The sequence below is a fragment of the Diadema antillarum genome, unplaced genomic scaffold, assembly GCF_040938485.1.
Source record: "Diadema antillarum isolate AM-2024a unplaced genomic scaffold, OU_Dant_1.0 seq00001982_RagTag, whole genome shotgun sequence".
NCBI lineage: Eukaryota > Metazoa > Echinodermata > Echinoidea > Diadematoida > Diadematidae > Diadema > Diadema antillarum.
In genome coordinates, this window is record NW_027272640.1 from 186941 (window position 1) to 200478 (window position 13538).

The 13538-nt window shown below is 40.6% G+C and overlaps 1 protein-coding gene across 1 annotated transcript in view; it reads left to right on the forward strand.

The window, feature by feature from the left end:
- Positions 1–12686, forward strand: part of LOC139713471 (RNA polymerase-associated protein CTR9 homolog) — a 32634-nt gene extending 19948 nt beyond the window's left edge. Inside the window, exons 13-22 of the mRNA XM_071625198.1 lie at positions 687–872; positions 1564–1707; positions 3304–3396; positions 3592–3708; positions 5772–5989; positions 6489–6624; positions 7868–8011; positions 8527–8675; positions 9896–10129; positions 11247–12686. Coding sequence (XP_071481299.1) covers positions 687–872; positions 1564–1707; positions 3304–3396; positions 3592–3708; positions 5772–5989; positions 6489–6624; positions 7868–8011; positions 8527–8675; positions 9896–10129; positions 11247–11559 — 1734 coding nt within the window. The 3' untranslated portion in view covers positions 11560–12686. The remainder of the gene's footprint in view (positions 1–686; positions 873–1563; positions 1708–3303; positions 3397–3591; positions 3709–5771; positions 5990–6488; positions 6625–7867; positions 8012–8526; positions 8676–9895; positions 10130–11246) is intronic.
- Positions 12687–13538: the final 852 nt, after the last annotated feature.

A 13538-nucleotide genomic window follows, 5' to 3' on the forward strand; every position in this document is an offset into this window, starting at 1 on the left:
TCTTTGACCTTTGACCTTGATTTTTGACCTATATTGTACATTTTGCTACGAAATGCTACTCCTTCGCCATTTTTAACCCGATTTCGATTCCGTTTGCTTTATATGATGGCACTAGTTGAGGGCTTCAAAACTTCTACACAGAATTTTGACCTTTGACTTCTTTGACCTTTGACCTTGATTTTTGACCTATATTGTGCATTTTGCTACAGAATGCTACTCCTTCGCCATTTCTAACCTGATTTCGATTCCCTTTGCTTTATGTGATAGCACTAGGTGAGGGCTTCAAAACTTCAACACAGAATTTTGACCTTTGTCTTCTTTGACCTTTGACCTTGATTTTTGACCTATATTGTACATTGGCTACAAAATGCTACTCCTTCGCCATTTCTAACCCAATTTCGATTCCATTTGCTTTATGTGATGGCACTAGGTGAGGGCTTCAAAACTTCTACACAGAATTTTGACCTTTGACTTCTTTGACCTTTGACCTTGATTTTTTACCTATATTGCACATTTTGTTACAAAATGCTACTTCCGGCGGGGACATATGTTACGCACCGCGTAATTTCTACTTTTCCTTGTTAATGTTTTCTTCTCTTTCTCCTCTCCCTCTCTCACATGCACACACATGCACATTGTCTGTCTGTCTGTCTGTCCATCATTGTTTGACCCTTGACCCTTCCCAGGACCATCCGGATGCCTGGTCCCTCATTGGCAACCTCCATTTGGGCAAGCAGGAGTGGGGGCCGGGCCAGAAGAAGTTTGAGCGCATCCTGAAGCAGCCGGCCACCCAGAACGATACCTACTCACTGCTGGCCCTGGGCAACGTCTGGCTGCAGACCCTCTACCAGCCCACCAGGGACAAGGAGAAGGTGCACATTATTTTTCATCTCCCCAACCCCTCTTCTGTAATGTTTTGGTGTGTCAGTGTGAGACGCAGCTTTTGGAGACAATGTAACTGACAAGTGTGCACATTGGTTGTTGGGAGGATAAGTGTCTTTGATTTGTGAAACCTTTTGATATTTGTACACATGGTTACAACATAATGATTTGATTGTGTTAGGATGAGGAGGCAAGGTGTTGTGGCTAGTTCTACTTGGAAGATGGTCAGTGATGTTAACCCGTTCCATACAGGAACCTGGTGGTCTGTGTATTAAGTCTGTGGGGATTTCAGAATTCAGTATGTAATGAGTTAATGTGAGTTCGTTGGGCAAGGTAGAGGTTAGACACTGGAGTGCATGCTGGCGTGGGAATGATGAAGAGTGAGAGGGAAGATGAGATATATTACAATGTAGGTGGTGTTGATGATGGTAAGAATCATTTCATGCAGCAGTTTGTGGATACTACACCTTCCATGTTTCATGTCCTCCCTCTCTTAGAGATAGACAAGTGACTGCGTTTGCAAACTGACAAAAAAAGACTGATAAAGTTTCCAAAAGAAACTGCCACTTAGAGGTGGGTTTCAGCTGAATTTCTGGATTTTTCCATGTATCCTTCTATTTCATAATTTGTATTTGTTTCTATAATTCTGAAGGATCGGCCTGATTTGGTTTCTTCTCACAGGAAAAACGTCACCAGGATCGTGCCATGGCCCGATACAAGCAGGTCCTGAGGAACGACAGCCGCAACATCTACGCCGCCAACGGGATAGGGTGCATCCTGGCCATGAAGGGGTACATCAGAGAGGCTAGGGATGTCTTCTCACAGGTCAGAATTCTTTCTGCATTATGCTAAAAAAAAAAAAACACTTGTGATAACTGATTGTGATGTATTAAATGGGTTAGTCAAATACCGGTTAGTGATCGGCTAAACAGAGTCACGTGATGGAGGTACATTCGTTATGTTCGCCCATGGGCGAACATTCTTGGTAATGTTCTCCCATGGGAAAACATTTTCACGTAACAAATGACAGAAGGCCTATATAGGACCGCGCGCGCACAGTGAATTTGGCTCTGCGCTATGCACGAGTGAGCGATCAAGTGCGTTGTGCTGCATGCTGGTGGTTGCAAAGATCGTACAGTGAATCTCTACGATCTTTGGTGGTTGACGTTGACGTATTTGACTAACCCTTATAATATAACAGATGATGACTTTTGTTGTCGGGAACATGTACCAAATGTTCCACCCTCAGGGTTTGAAATGCTATTTCGGGAGACTATAAGTCCCTCGACTTTGTCTCCGGACTTATAACCTCCCTTAATAGCATTTCAAACCCTTCGGGTGGAACATTCGGTATGTTCCATCCCCCGCCAGTCATCATCTATATAATGACTGATTACTGTATGACTTTTGCCAAGGGTCAGACTGCAGACTGTTAGGACTACTTTCAGTGCTGTACAACAGCTGCTGCCACTACTACTACTTCTCTCACTATGACTACCACTACCACCGTCACCACCACCACCACCACCACGACTAGTAATTCGCCTATGGTATAGCTACCACAACCACCATCATTTCTTTTATCACCACTTCTACCAGTACTACCCCTACTGCTGTTGACTTAAGACTTAACTACTACTACTGCTACTACTACTACTACTACTACTACTACTACCACTACTACTTCTACCACTACCACTACCACTTCTACTACGACTACTAACTACTACTACTGCTACTACTATTACTATTACTTCTACCACTATCACCACTTCCACTACCACTACCGCTACCACTACCACTACCGCTACCGCTACCACTACGACTACCACTACCGCTACCGCTACCGTTACCACTACCACTACTGTTACCGCTACCACTACCACTACCGCTACCACTACCACTGCCGCTACCACTGCCGCTACCACTACCGCTACCGCTACCACTACCGCTACCGTTACCACTACCACTACTGTTACAGCTACCACTACCACTACTGCTACCGCTACCACTACCACTACCACTACCACTACCACTACTGCTACCGCTACCACTACCACTACTGCTACCACTACCGCTACCACTGCCAATACCCCTACTATTACCACTTCTGGTTCTGAGCCTTAACCCTATTTTAACTGGGGGGGGGGGATCAAATTGAACCCCCCCCTCGACATTTCACCCCACGATTCCGCAACGCGCAAAAATTTTGACGCGTGGTTTCATGATTTTTTTCATTGAAGTCTCCCGCATATTTTGAGACCAAATTTGCGACGTCCGGGTACACCGTTCTGAAGTTATGCAATATTTTGCATATGCATGTCGACCCGAAATCAGCTCAAATTCATGATTTCGTGTGCAAATCCAATGCTAATTGTGTTTTTTTGTTTAATGCTACTGTCGATTTCTCTTTTATTTCAGGTGAGAGAGGCAACCGCTGATGTCTCGGACGTCTGGCTGAACCTGGCACACATTTACGTTGAGCAGAGGCAGTACATCAGTGCCATCCAGATGGTGAGTTCAGAGGTCAAAGTACATGGGTAGACGGGTACATGGATAAATCTGATTGAACATCTGGAGTATGTCTGTTCAACACTTCCTATTTTGTTGTCTTTATGATGTATTTTTATAGTCTCTCTGCATTCTATTGCTCTATGTGAATCATTTTAGATTTTTTTTTTGATTAACCATTTCTTCTTTTCTCTTAAGTATGAAAACTGCATTAAGAAATTCTTCAAGTATCACAACACAGAGGTGCTGAGCTACCTAGCGAGGGCATACTTCAAAACGGGCAAACTGAAGGAATGCAAGATGACCCTCCTAAAGGTGAGTCCACTCAGTGCTGACCAACAGAACTTTTGCATACCAGGTGTTGATTTGGAATAGTCACCTTTTAGAATCCAAACAATATGAGGTCAGTATCTTGTTTCAGAGAGCACTGCATAACCCTTCTGCTGCTTTAGTCACTGATAGGCAAGTTCTTTTCCCAAGAGTGCTCTCTTTATCGATTGGCACAGATGTTTGGAAACTGGCTGCCAGTGAATAGAGATCAATTTTAATTTTATTACCCCTTACGTGTATTTGTTTTGCCATGACCTTCCTCTTGGACGTAAATACGGCGTTACCATCTAAATGAGCTGGCTAACTTAGAACTAGTTCATGTTTTTGAGGAATTAACGGACCGACGATGAAAAGGCATACAGCTGAGGTCGCAGAGTTATTTACAGCAAAATGCCTTGGTACACGAAGGGTTAAATAGTGGCATAGTTTTCAGATTGCAGTTTCCATTGCAGCATCCGAAATCAACAAATAGGTTGTGAGGTTTGACCTGTTGCTATAGTGACTCCAGTCATTTTGATTCAAAATGACAGCATGTCCAGCTATGGAATACGCATAATAGATAATGAAAATGCCTTCCCAGAGTCATTGTCTTAAATTTATCGTACAGATGTAGAAAATCCTTTTGATAATACTCACCAGGGTGTCTTAGTTTGCAAACTTAAAGTGCAGTTGAAAAAGACCAAATGCTCCAGAAGGTAATTACATTGTAGCTTGAAATTGCATCTCTGAAAGACCCTGTAGTGTGGAGATTCATGGAGTGGGAAGACTAGCTCAGTTCAGATGTATTTGATATTTTATCGCTAATTGTCCCCGCCGAACGAGTTCGAGCAGGGGACTATGAAACGGGCTCCATACGTGTGTGTGTCCGTGCGTCCGTCCGTCCGTACGTCCGTGCGTACGTCCGTGCGTCCGTGTGTGCGTCCGTGTGTGATCAAAATGTTCAATTTGCTACTTCTCTGTCATTTATGAGCCAATTTTGATTCTGTTTGCTTTATATGATAGCACTACATGGAAGCTTTAAAACTTGTACACAGAATTTCAGTTGTGACCTTTGACCTTGACCTTTGACCTATATTGTACATTTTGCTACAAAATGCTACTCCTTCGCCATTTCTAACCCGATTTCGATTCCGTTTACTTTATGTGATGGCACTAGGTGAGGGCTTCAAAACTTCTACACAGAATTTTGACCTTTGACCTTGATTTTTGACCTATATTGTACATTTTGCTACAAAATGCTACTCCTTCGCCATTTCTAACCCGATTTCGATTCCGTTTGCTTGATATGATGGCACTAGTTGAGGGCTTCAAAACTTCTACACAGAATTTTGACCTTTGACTTCTTTGACCTTTGACCTTGATTTTTGACCTATATTGTGCATTTTGCTACAAAATGCTACTCCTTCGCCATTTCTAACCCGATTTCGATTCCGTTTGCTTTATATGATAGCACTAGGTGAGGGCTTCAAGACTTCTTCACAGAATTTTGACCTTTGTCTTCTTTGACCTTTGACCTTGATTTTTTACCTATATTGCACATTTTGTTACAAAATCCTACTTCCGGCGGGGACATATATTATGCACCGCGTAATTTCTACTTTTCCTTGTTTCTATGTAAGAACACACACAGCCAGAGAATCTCAACTGGTGTCGACCGTTACCAATGAGCATACACTTCAATGCATGTGTTCCCTGACCGGTGCTTTTTGTGGTTTTCGTATGTACCCTGGTGGGCAGCAAATGAATTGGACTACCCATGAATCCCAATGCTCACTGGGTTTTTAAAGTGAATACCTTACATTGAATTTAAGTGAAAGCATAACGTTCATGGAAAAAAATTAAATGAAAGTTTAATTTGGGAGGAAGATGTGTTTTAGGAATTGATTTGGCTTGCATTACAGAGCACCCATTTCTATTCCTTATCCTCTGTGCTGCAATAATGATGATAATCATAGTTAATATTTTAAGAGCACCTTATCCACTGGATACAAAGCACTATGAGATGTCATTCCTGGTCACCCTTATGCTATGTCCCATTTTCCGTGCAGGCCAAGCGAGTGTCGCCCCATGACACGCTGATCCAGTACAACCTGTCGCTGGTCCTGCAGCGCATTGCAATGTACGTTCTGCGCGACGAAAAGTCCAACCTCAAGACAGTTCTGGGTGCTGTGTCTGAGCTGAAGACGGCCCAGCGAAACTTCCAGTACCTCAGCAAGTCAGGGGACCGTATGAAGTTTGACTTGGCACAGGCTGGAGCAGAGGCTAAGTAAGGAGCTTGTGGCAGATACAAATTGATAAACTTTCGTGTTGCAGCAGTAAAGATAAAAAATGTACCATGCAATTTTTAGTTGCCCATGGGACATGAGACACCTCAAGAATATGTAGTTATTGTTGCACAATATTAACCGCACTTCTTCTCTGTAGACTCTTTCATTTCATTCATTCTGTATAACCCTTTTATTCCCAGCTACCTCCAGTTGACTAGATTTACTGATATAGTTCATGATCTACTTTACCTGGATAACTGAGAACATTCACAGACATAACATGGAAAGATATCTCTAGTTTCTGGCATTCTGTGTAGTACATCATCATCATCCCTTTTATCTCTACAATCACTTATGTGTGCCTTCCTTGATGGTGTGTGTGTGTGTGTGTATGTGTGTGCACAGACATGTGTGTATATGCATGTGTATTTTATAATATCATATTAATCAGTTATGTCACTAATCACCATTGTTTGTATCTTCTTTGTGTGTGTGCAGGCAATGTGCCGACTTGCTGAGTCAGGCCCAGTACCACGTACAGAGGGCAAGGCGTCAGGACGAGGAGGAGAGAGCCCTGAGGGAGAAACAGGAGAAAGAGAGAGAGGCGCTACGCCTCAAGCAGGAGGAAGAGATGGTAAGATGTCAGGACCACATCCTTGGGTCACTTCTTCTTTTTTTTTTATGTGCATTTCCACGTCATGTTCAAGTTGGTTTGGGTAGTAAAGTAAGTACAGTAGAGCCAGGGGAAGAGAATTTTTGGTAATACAACCCAGGGCACTGCAAAAAAAGAATAAATAATTAAATAGATAAATAAATACAAAATAAAAATAAAAAATAATAATTCATCTTAGTGGTGGATTTCTATTTGGTACCCTAGGGTACCAAAACCCACACCCGCATCATTATGGAAAGAGAACTTCACCAGATTTCATGAACGCTACTAATGCATAGATGATGACAGGGGGAAAATCTGTCTTGTCAATGTGTATTTGCTCTTCACCTCATTGGCCCAAATTCACGAAGGTGGTACAAATGAAACCATGGTTTAAACCATGGACAAAAACCATGGAGCGCCAAGTGTCGCATGGAATATTTCGTTACGAAATTGGTCATTTCGTCGACAAAATGACCATTTCGTGGACGAAATGTTCATTTAATTACAAAATGTTGTTATTTCGTTACAAAATTATCATTTCATTGACGAAATGACTGATTTCGTAACGAAATATTCCATGCGACACTTGGCACTCCATGATTTCAACCATGGTTTCATTTGTACCACCTTCGTGAATTCAGGCCATTACGTCAGACTTAAGAAATTACCAACCTATTTTTGTTATTGGGTCTGAGTTACTGATAACTCTCTTACCACCCATGTTGACCTTTAACATTACATAATTGTCTAATTTACAGCTTGTTAAGTTTACATTTCAGTGGCTAGCCTTGAAAACAAACAAACAAACAAACAAATAAAACACACAAACAAACTTCTGCCATGCAACACAACATCTCCACAAATATGCTGCAGATTATTAGTCTAGTTATCTGAGAGTACTGGGAAGATTCACACGTGGGGTCTGTTTCATGAAAGTCTTTTAAGAGGCTTTTTTACTCATAAGACACACTTATGAAAGACCTCATAAAATGGATTCTACTTCTCATTGAAAGTCTCGCATAGCTACATATGAGTGACTTGATCTTGATATTTAAATGTAAAGGCTCTTATGTGATGACTTCAGGAAATGGACCCCCAGGTCATGAAATACCTGTAATTGCAAGTAACTAAGAATAACTGCAGTTGTTTAATGGGAACAACATTGCATGTTTCTGTCAGACTTCGTGATTGTGATTTTTCCTTTTTCTCCATCCACATGCAGATGGCCAGGAAGCAGGAGGAAGAGAACAGGCTGAAGGCGCTGATGGAGAAACGGGCGGAGTTCATCGAGAAGACCAAAAACATCCTCACTCTGCCCGACATCGTGGAGACTGAGAGGAAACCCAAGGGGGGCCGCAAGGGAAAGGTACGAGAGATTGGGATATCCTAATGTCCACGCCTTGTAGCAGCCTCGAGTTCTAGGAATGGTCGTGTGGTTGGTTGGGCAGGCGGTTGGGCAGTAAAGTGGTTTGGTCTGTTGCAAACTTTTGGAATCAAACCAGTTCTCCGGTTTTCAGGCAGTTCAAACAAATTTAGCCAACATATTAAGCTCAACGTTATTAAAGTTGTGCAATACACATTTTTAAAGAGTAGTGGAGAATGCATTAACATGGCCCAAAACAGTAGAAAAGCCTTTTAAATTGAAACTTTTCTCTAGTTTGTAGGCAATTCAGAAGATATTTGGCACATGTGGTGATTGTGATGTAAAAGTTTAACAGGACATTTTTCAAAAGTAGCAGAAAATATGTTGACATGGTAAAAGCAAATTAGTTACCGTTTATTATTCTCGGCAGTGTACCAGTACAGAAGTTTTCATGTCGGTGAATCAAAAGAAATTTGAATGGAATTAAAATGTGATTCTTGGATGTTCTGCTTCACCAGCGAGGAAAGAACACAGGGGAGATCTTCAGCGAGGGTAGCGGCAGTGAAGGGGATGACGAGGAGCCCCGCCCGAAGAAGAAGAGGAAGAAGCAGAAGGGTGGGAGTGAGGATGAGGGAGAAGGATCCGAGAGACCCAGGAAGAAGAGAAGGTAGGATGTTGTGACTGTCTCACATGCTGGGGTTTCCATGGCAACCATCCTTCACTTTGTGCAGTAGCAAAGATGGCAAATTGTGTAAATGGAGTCAGTTTGACTCCATTTTACTCCATTGGCTTGCCACTATGGGATAAGCAGTTTTCAGCAGCTTGTTTTTTTTTTTTGCTAGAAATTCTGTAAATGTGGAAATCTTCACAAATTTAATGCAACATGAAATTAGCGTGAAAATAAAAGCGTGTGAATCCTTTTTGCTTGGAATATGAAATTATATTTTATGTCTTTATTTGTGCATGATTAAAAACACCTGAAATTCATTTTAGCTGACTGAATGTGAAACATTCTTACTCATTTTTAGAGTACAGTAATTGCATTGTGCATTATTGTAGCCTGAATGACAATTTCCACTTTTACAGTAGAGTGACTACATTATGTGAGTGTTATTAGCCTGAATGAAGAGTGTGACGATGTGGGTTTATTGTAGCATCCTGTCAGAGAAACATGAGTTTAAGCACAAAATGTTGGCTGAAATAAATTTTAGCCACAGTACCATACTGTTTCACTGAGACCAGCTGTTTTATATGAACTTTCAACAAAGAAAGAAACAAAGAATAGATAAGAGTGTCATGAAACAAAAGTTACCAGATTACCAGAATAATGAAACACTGTATTTGTAGATTGCATGAGTCTTCTAATATTCATGAAATTAACAACTCGTAAAAATGTTGCTTATAGTAACACAAATGGACTGTTTATCATCTCTGAGGTTTGAAATCGCTAACATTTCTCATACAAAGGGAAAAAGAAAGACTTTTTATTTCATTGCTGTGGTTCTTGCTCGCAAATTGAACCACTCATCACTTGTGTTACAAGTTCCAATTTTGCAAAATTTTCATCTCACAATATACATTGGGTAAACAGTATAGATTTAGACAAATAAATTTTGAGCACTGTTGAAGAGTATGGCACACAAAAAAGTAATTCACCATTTTTCTATTGTAAATACATTTCAGTGTACATCAGTATTTAAATATCTGAATGGAATTCATATTGAGAATATCCCACACTTGCATCTGGTATTTAAAAAAAAAGCAACCAAAACAACCAAAATGATCCCCAGAGTAAAAATGATGGAAGAAATGCCGAAAGCATGAAATATCAAGACCTTTTGTCTGCTGTAATCTTCATTCTCAATTTGTTTTGTTTTCCTTTTGCAGGCCTCGCAAGAAGGAGCGCATGGCCGGATCGGATGACGAGGATGGGGACGAAGACCGGCCCCGGAAGCGGAAGCGGGAGAGGAAAGAGAAGAGCGGGAAGATGAAGCGGATGAAGGAACTGAGGATGATGGAGAAGGAGGTGCCAGGGAAGTTCAAGTCCAAAGCCATCCTCTCCTCCACAGACTCAGACTCAGACAGGGAGAGGCTGCAGATATCAGAGACTCAGATGGACAGGTGTGTCTGCTGCCCTCTTTGTCAGGGACTGTTAAGATGGCCATGTGCATCTTTTCATTCCATGTCATGTCATTTCATTTCCATTTCATTTCCATTTCATTTCATTTCATTTTATTGCATTTCACTTCATTTCATTATTTCATTTCATTTTATTGCATTTCACTTCATTTCATTTCATTTTATTTCATTTCATTTCATTTCATTTTATTTCATTTCATTTCATTTCATTTCATTGCATTTGATTGCATTTCATTTCATTTCATTGCACTGCATTTCAATGCATTTCATTTTATTTCATTTCACTTCATTTCATTTCATTTCATTTCATTTCATTCCATTCCATTTCATTTCTTCACAAAATAACATTAAAGACTATGGTCTGTTAGCAGAAATATCTTGTGTGCTGATTAGCTGGGACTTACAGAATTGTAACCAATTGAAATTTATTTCACAGCAGGTTGTTACTGCAAGACAGCTCCAGATTTTGAAAGATAGATATTGAAAGAAAAATGTAATTTATGTATACTTTACCAAGTTTACATGTAAGTGCCTTGGATTATACTTAATATCTAGTAATTAAGGGTTACATAAGTTTAATGTTTTCTACTAAGATTAAAGATAACCAGATATTTGTATACACACAATGCATGGTGTATTGGCAGTGATTTTTTTTTTTTTCGTATGTCATCCATTTTTATGTATACATATGCATATTTTAATAGCTTGCTTCTGCTTTAGTGTGCTTCAGTTTCCATAACAGAATAATTCAGAGATGGCAAAAATTACTTTTTTGCATTTTGCCCTTGCTTTTTTCCCCCAATACCACAGGTTTCCTGGAAAATTGTATTTTTTTCACCAAATTGTATTGCTGCATGTCTGTTGCAGGAAAGGTAAAGAAAATTCCCCCCCCCCCCAGAAATATACCTTTTTACCCCTCAAAATACTGCAGTACATTTTACAAGATTAGCATCCCCATTCCATGGTAATTTTTTTTTAGTTTTACATTGGTGCATGTTTAAAGGGTCTTTATTCAGTCCCATATATTGTCATACATGTATGTTTCTTCTACTCATTCTCTCCTTGCTTCAATCGCTCTGTCTCTCTCACTGCAACACAGTGGCAGTGGCAGCGGCAGTGGGGGCAGCGAGGAGGAGGAGGAGGAGCGAGAGGAGAGGAAGCCAAAGTCAGGCCGCATCAAGCGCAGAATGGTCTCCGACTCTGAGAGCGAGCAGTCCGGCTCCGACGAGGGCGGAGCCCCGCAGTCTCCGGCCAAGCAGGATGCAGATGAGGAGGAGGAGGAGGAGCAGGAGGTGGAGGGAGAGGAGATGGAGGAGGAGGAAGAGGTCGCGAGGTCAGAATCTGATGGGGGTCAGAGGTCACCAGCCGAGTCTGATGGAGGTCAAAGGTCGGAGCAAGAGGAGAGTGATTAGGTTGTCCCATGGACAAACCAGGGTGGGGGTCGAACTTCCGCAAAATTTCCACTCACATTCAGCCAGTAGCAGTCCTTCCTGACGTGGCAACATGAGGATATGTCTAAAAACCACAAACAGAACTGTCTAGAAAGATTCAGTTAAGGGCAAGTAAACTCACAGCCATATGGAGATGTATGTATGTGTGCATTGCATATCCCTCACATCATAGCAACCTGATTCGTCTGTGAGGAACCTGAATGGGTAGACACAGTATAACGCCTGTCAAACTTCATTATACCATTGTGCCCTTTAAATTACTGCATGTCTCTTGTTTAGCAGTACATACAGTTGACTAAAGTAGGGCACAAGAGGATATGGTATTAGATATCTGGTGCATAACCAACCTTTTTGCATAATGAATGTGACCATGTCATCGTGTGGAGAAGCATGTACAGCTTTTTTCGATCAGTTGTTTTGTGGTCTGTGGCACATTTGCTTGTAATTCCTGTATTGTTTGTATGCTTATGAGAGACTGCTCTTCTTTTTCTGTTGAAAGTTGCCTGCATTGTTACACATAGAATATTTTGTGATTATTGGTTTGTCAAGGCAGTGAATGTCTCATCATTGTAGCTTCTTTCTTCAAATTTCGTGAGGTATTCAGTTGTTCATGATTTGGATTAAGTGAATCAAAACATGCTGTGTCACAAATATGGATACATTAGGATGCATCAAGACACAAAATGGACACTCATACACATGCTGATCTGCATTCGCAAAAAAAAAAATCTTTTTAAGGATAAAACAAAAAATAAAAAGTCTCACTACACTTTGGAAAGTTTGGTATGTATGCACTGACGAGACATAAATGCAGCTATGACAGTTCATTTCCTTTTCTAAACATTTTCATTAACCTGTAATGATTTGTTTGATCGGAGCAGCTTGGAATCCCCATATCATTAGTAATGTTCTCATTTTGTTTTGTTACACTGGATTGAGTTAAGTCCAACTTGTGTTTCCATGTGTTCTTCAGTGGCAAAGGGAAGTAAGTGACAAATCATCCAAATCAGAGGGTGATATCAATAATGTTTTAGATTTGACATAGGCCTGTTTGACTTGGACATCGAGTTTTGAGCCAAAAACACCCATTCTTCAGAGAGATATTTAAGTCTAGACACAGTGACATTACAGCAATGTCAGTGTAATTGACAACTATATTTTGCTCTTTGATAAAGCATATCACTTTTTGTCACTGAATTTCTTATTTGCCAAAGTAAGGCACTATTGTATGATTATGAGTTGCAGTACATTCTATTCTAAGGCTAACTGTAATTGCTTTCCCAGCAGTAAGTGGCTGTGAGCAGTCAGGTGATGTGATTTGTCTTGTCGTCTTCCCCCCTGGGACCATCAGAGCCAAACTGGACAGGTATCATATTCTTGTTCCAGGGAAATGTTCTCGTTTCTTCAAGTGGCTGAGTATGCCACCAATGTTGCATTTTGTACCGCATCACAGTTACCAACAAAAAGGTGGCAGACAGTGTTTTGGAGTTCAGAGTTGAAAGAAGAGATTCTCAGCCTCCAATAATATAAAATATATTAAAAACTGGATGTTCCTAACCAAGTGTATGCCTCCTTCACCTCTCCCCCCCCCCCCCCAAAAAAAAAAAAATAATAATAATAATAATAAAAAAAAATAAATAAATGAATAAAATCTCACAAAACTAAGGTTTTCCCATCCACATATCAGTACATATTAACTCTTTAGTATGTCTATGTATTGTGTTGTGAAGAATGCTAATGTTATGTATTCTTCTCAAATGCTCTCCAAGACTTTGGTGCCCTTTTCTCTGTCAAGCATCATCTGATTAACTCTAGGTACATAACACTCTTGTATACCACATTAAGGCAAAGAAATCATGAACTGCATAAGATTTCTCAAGATTTTGCTGCTTGGCATGCATGCAAAATGGCATGACACAATTTCTTATTACCCAGCACTA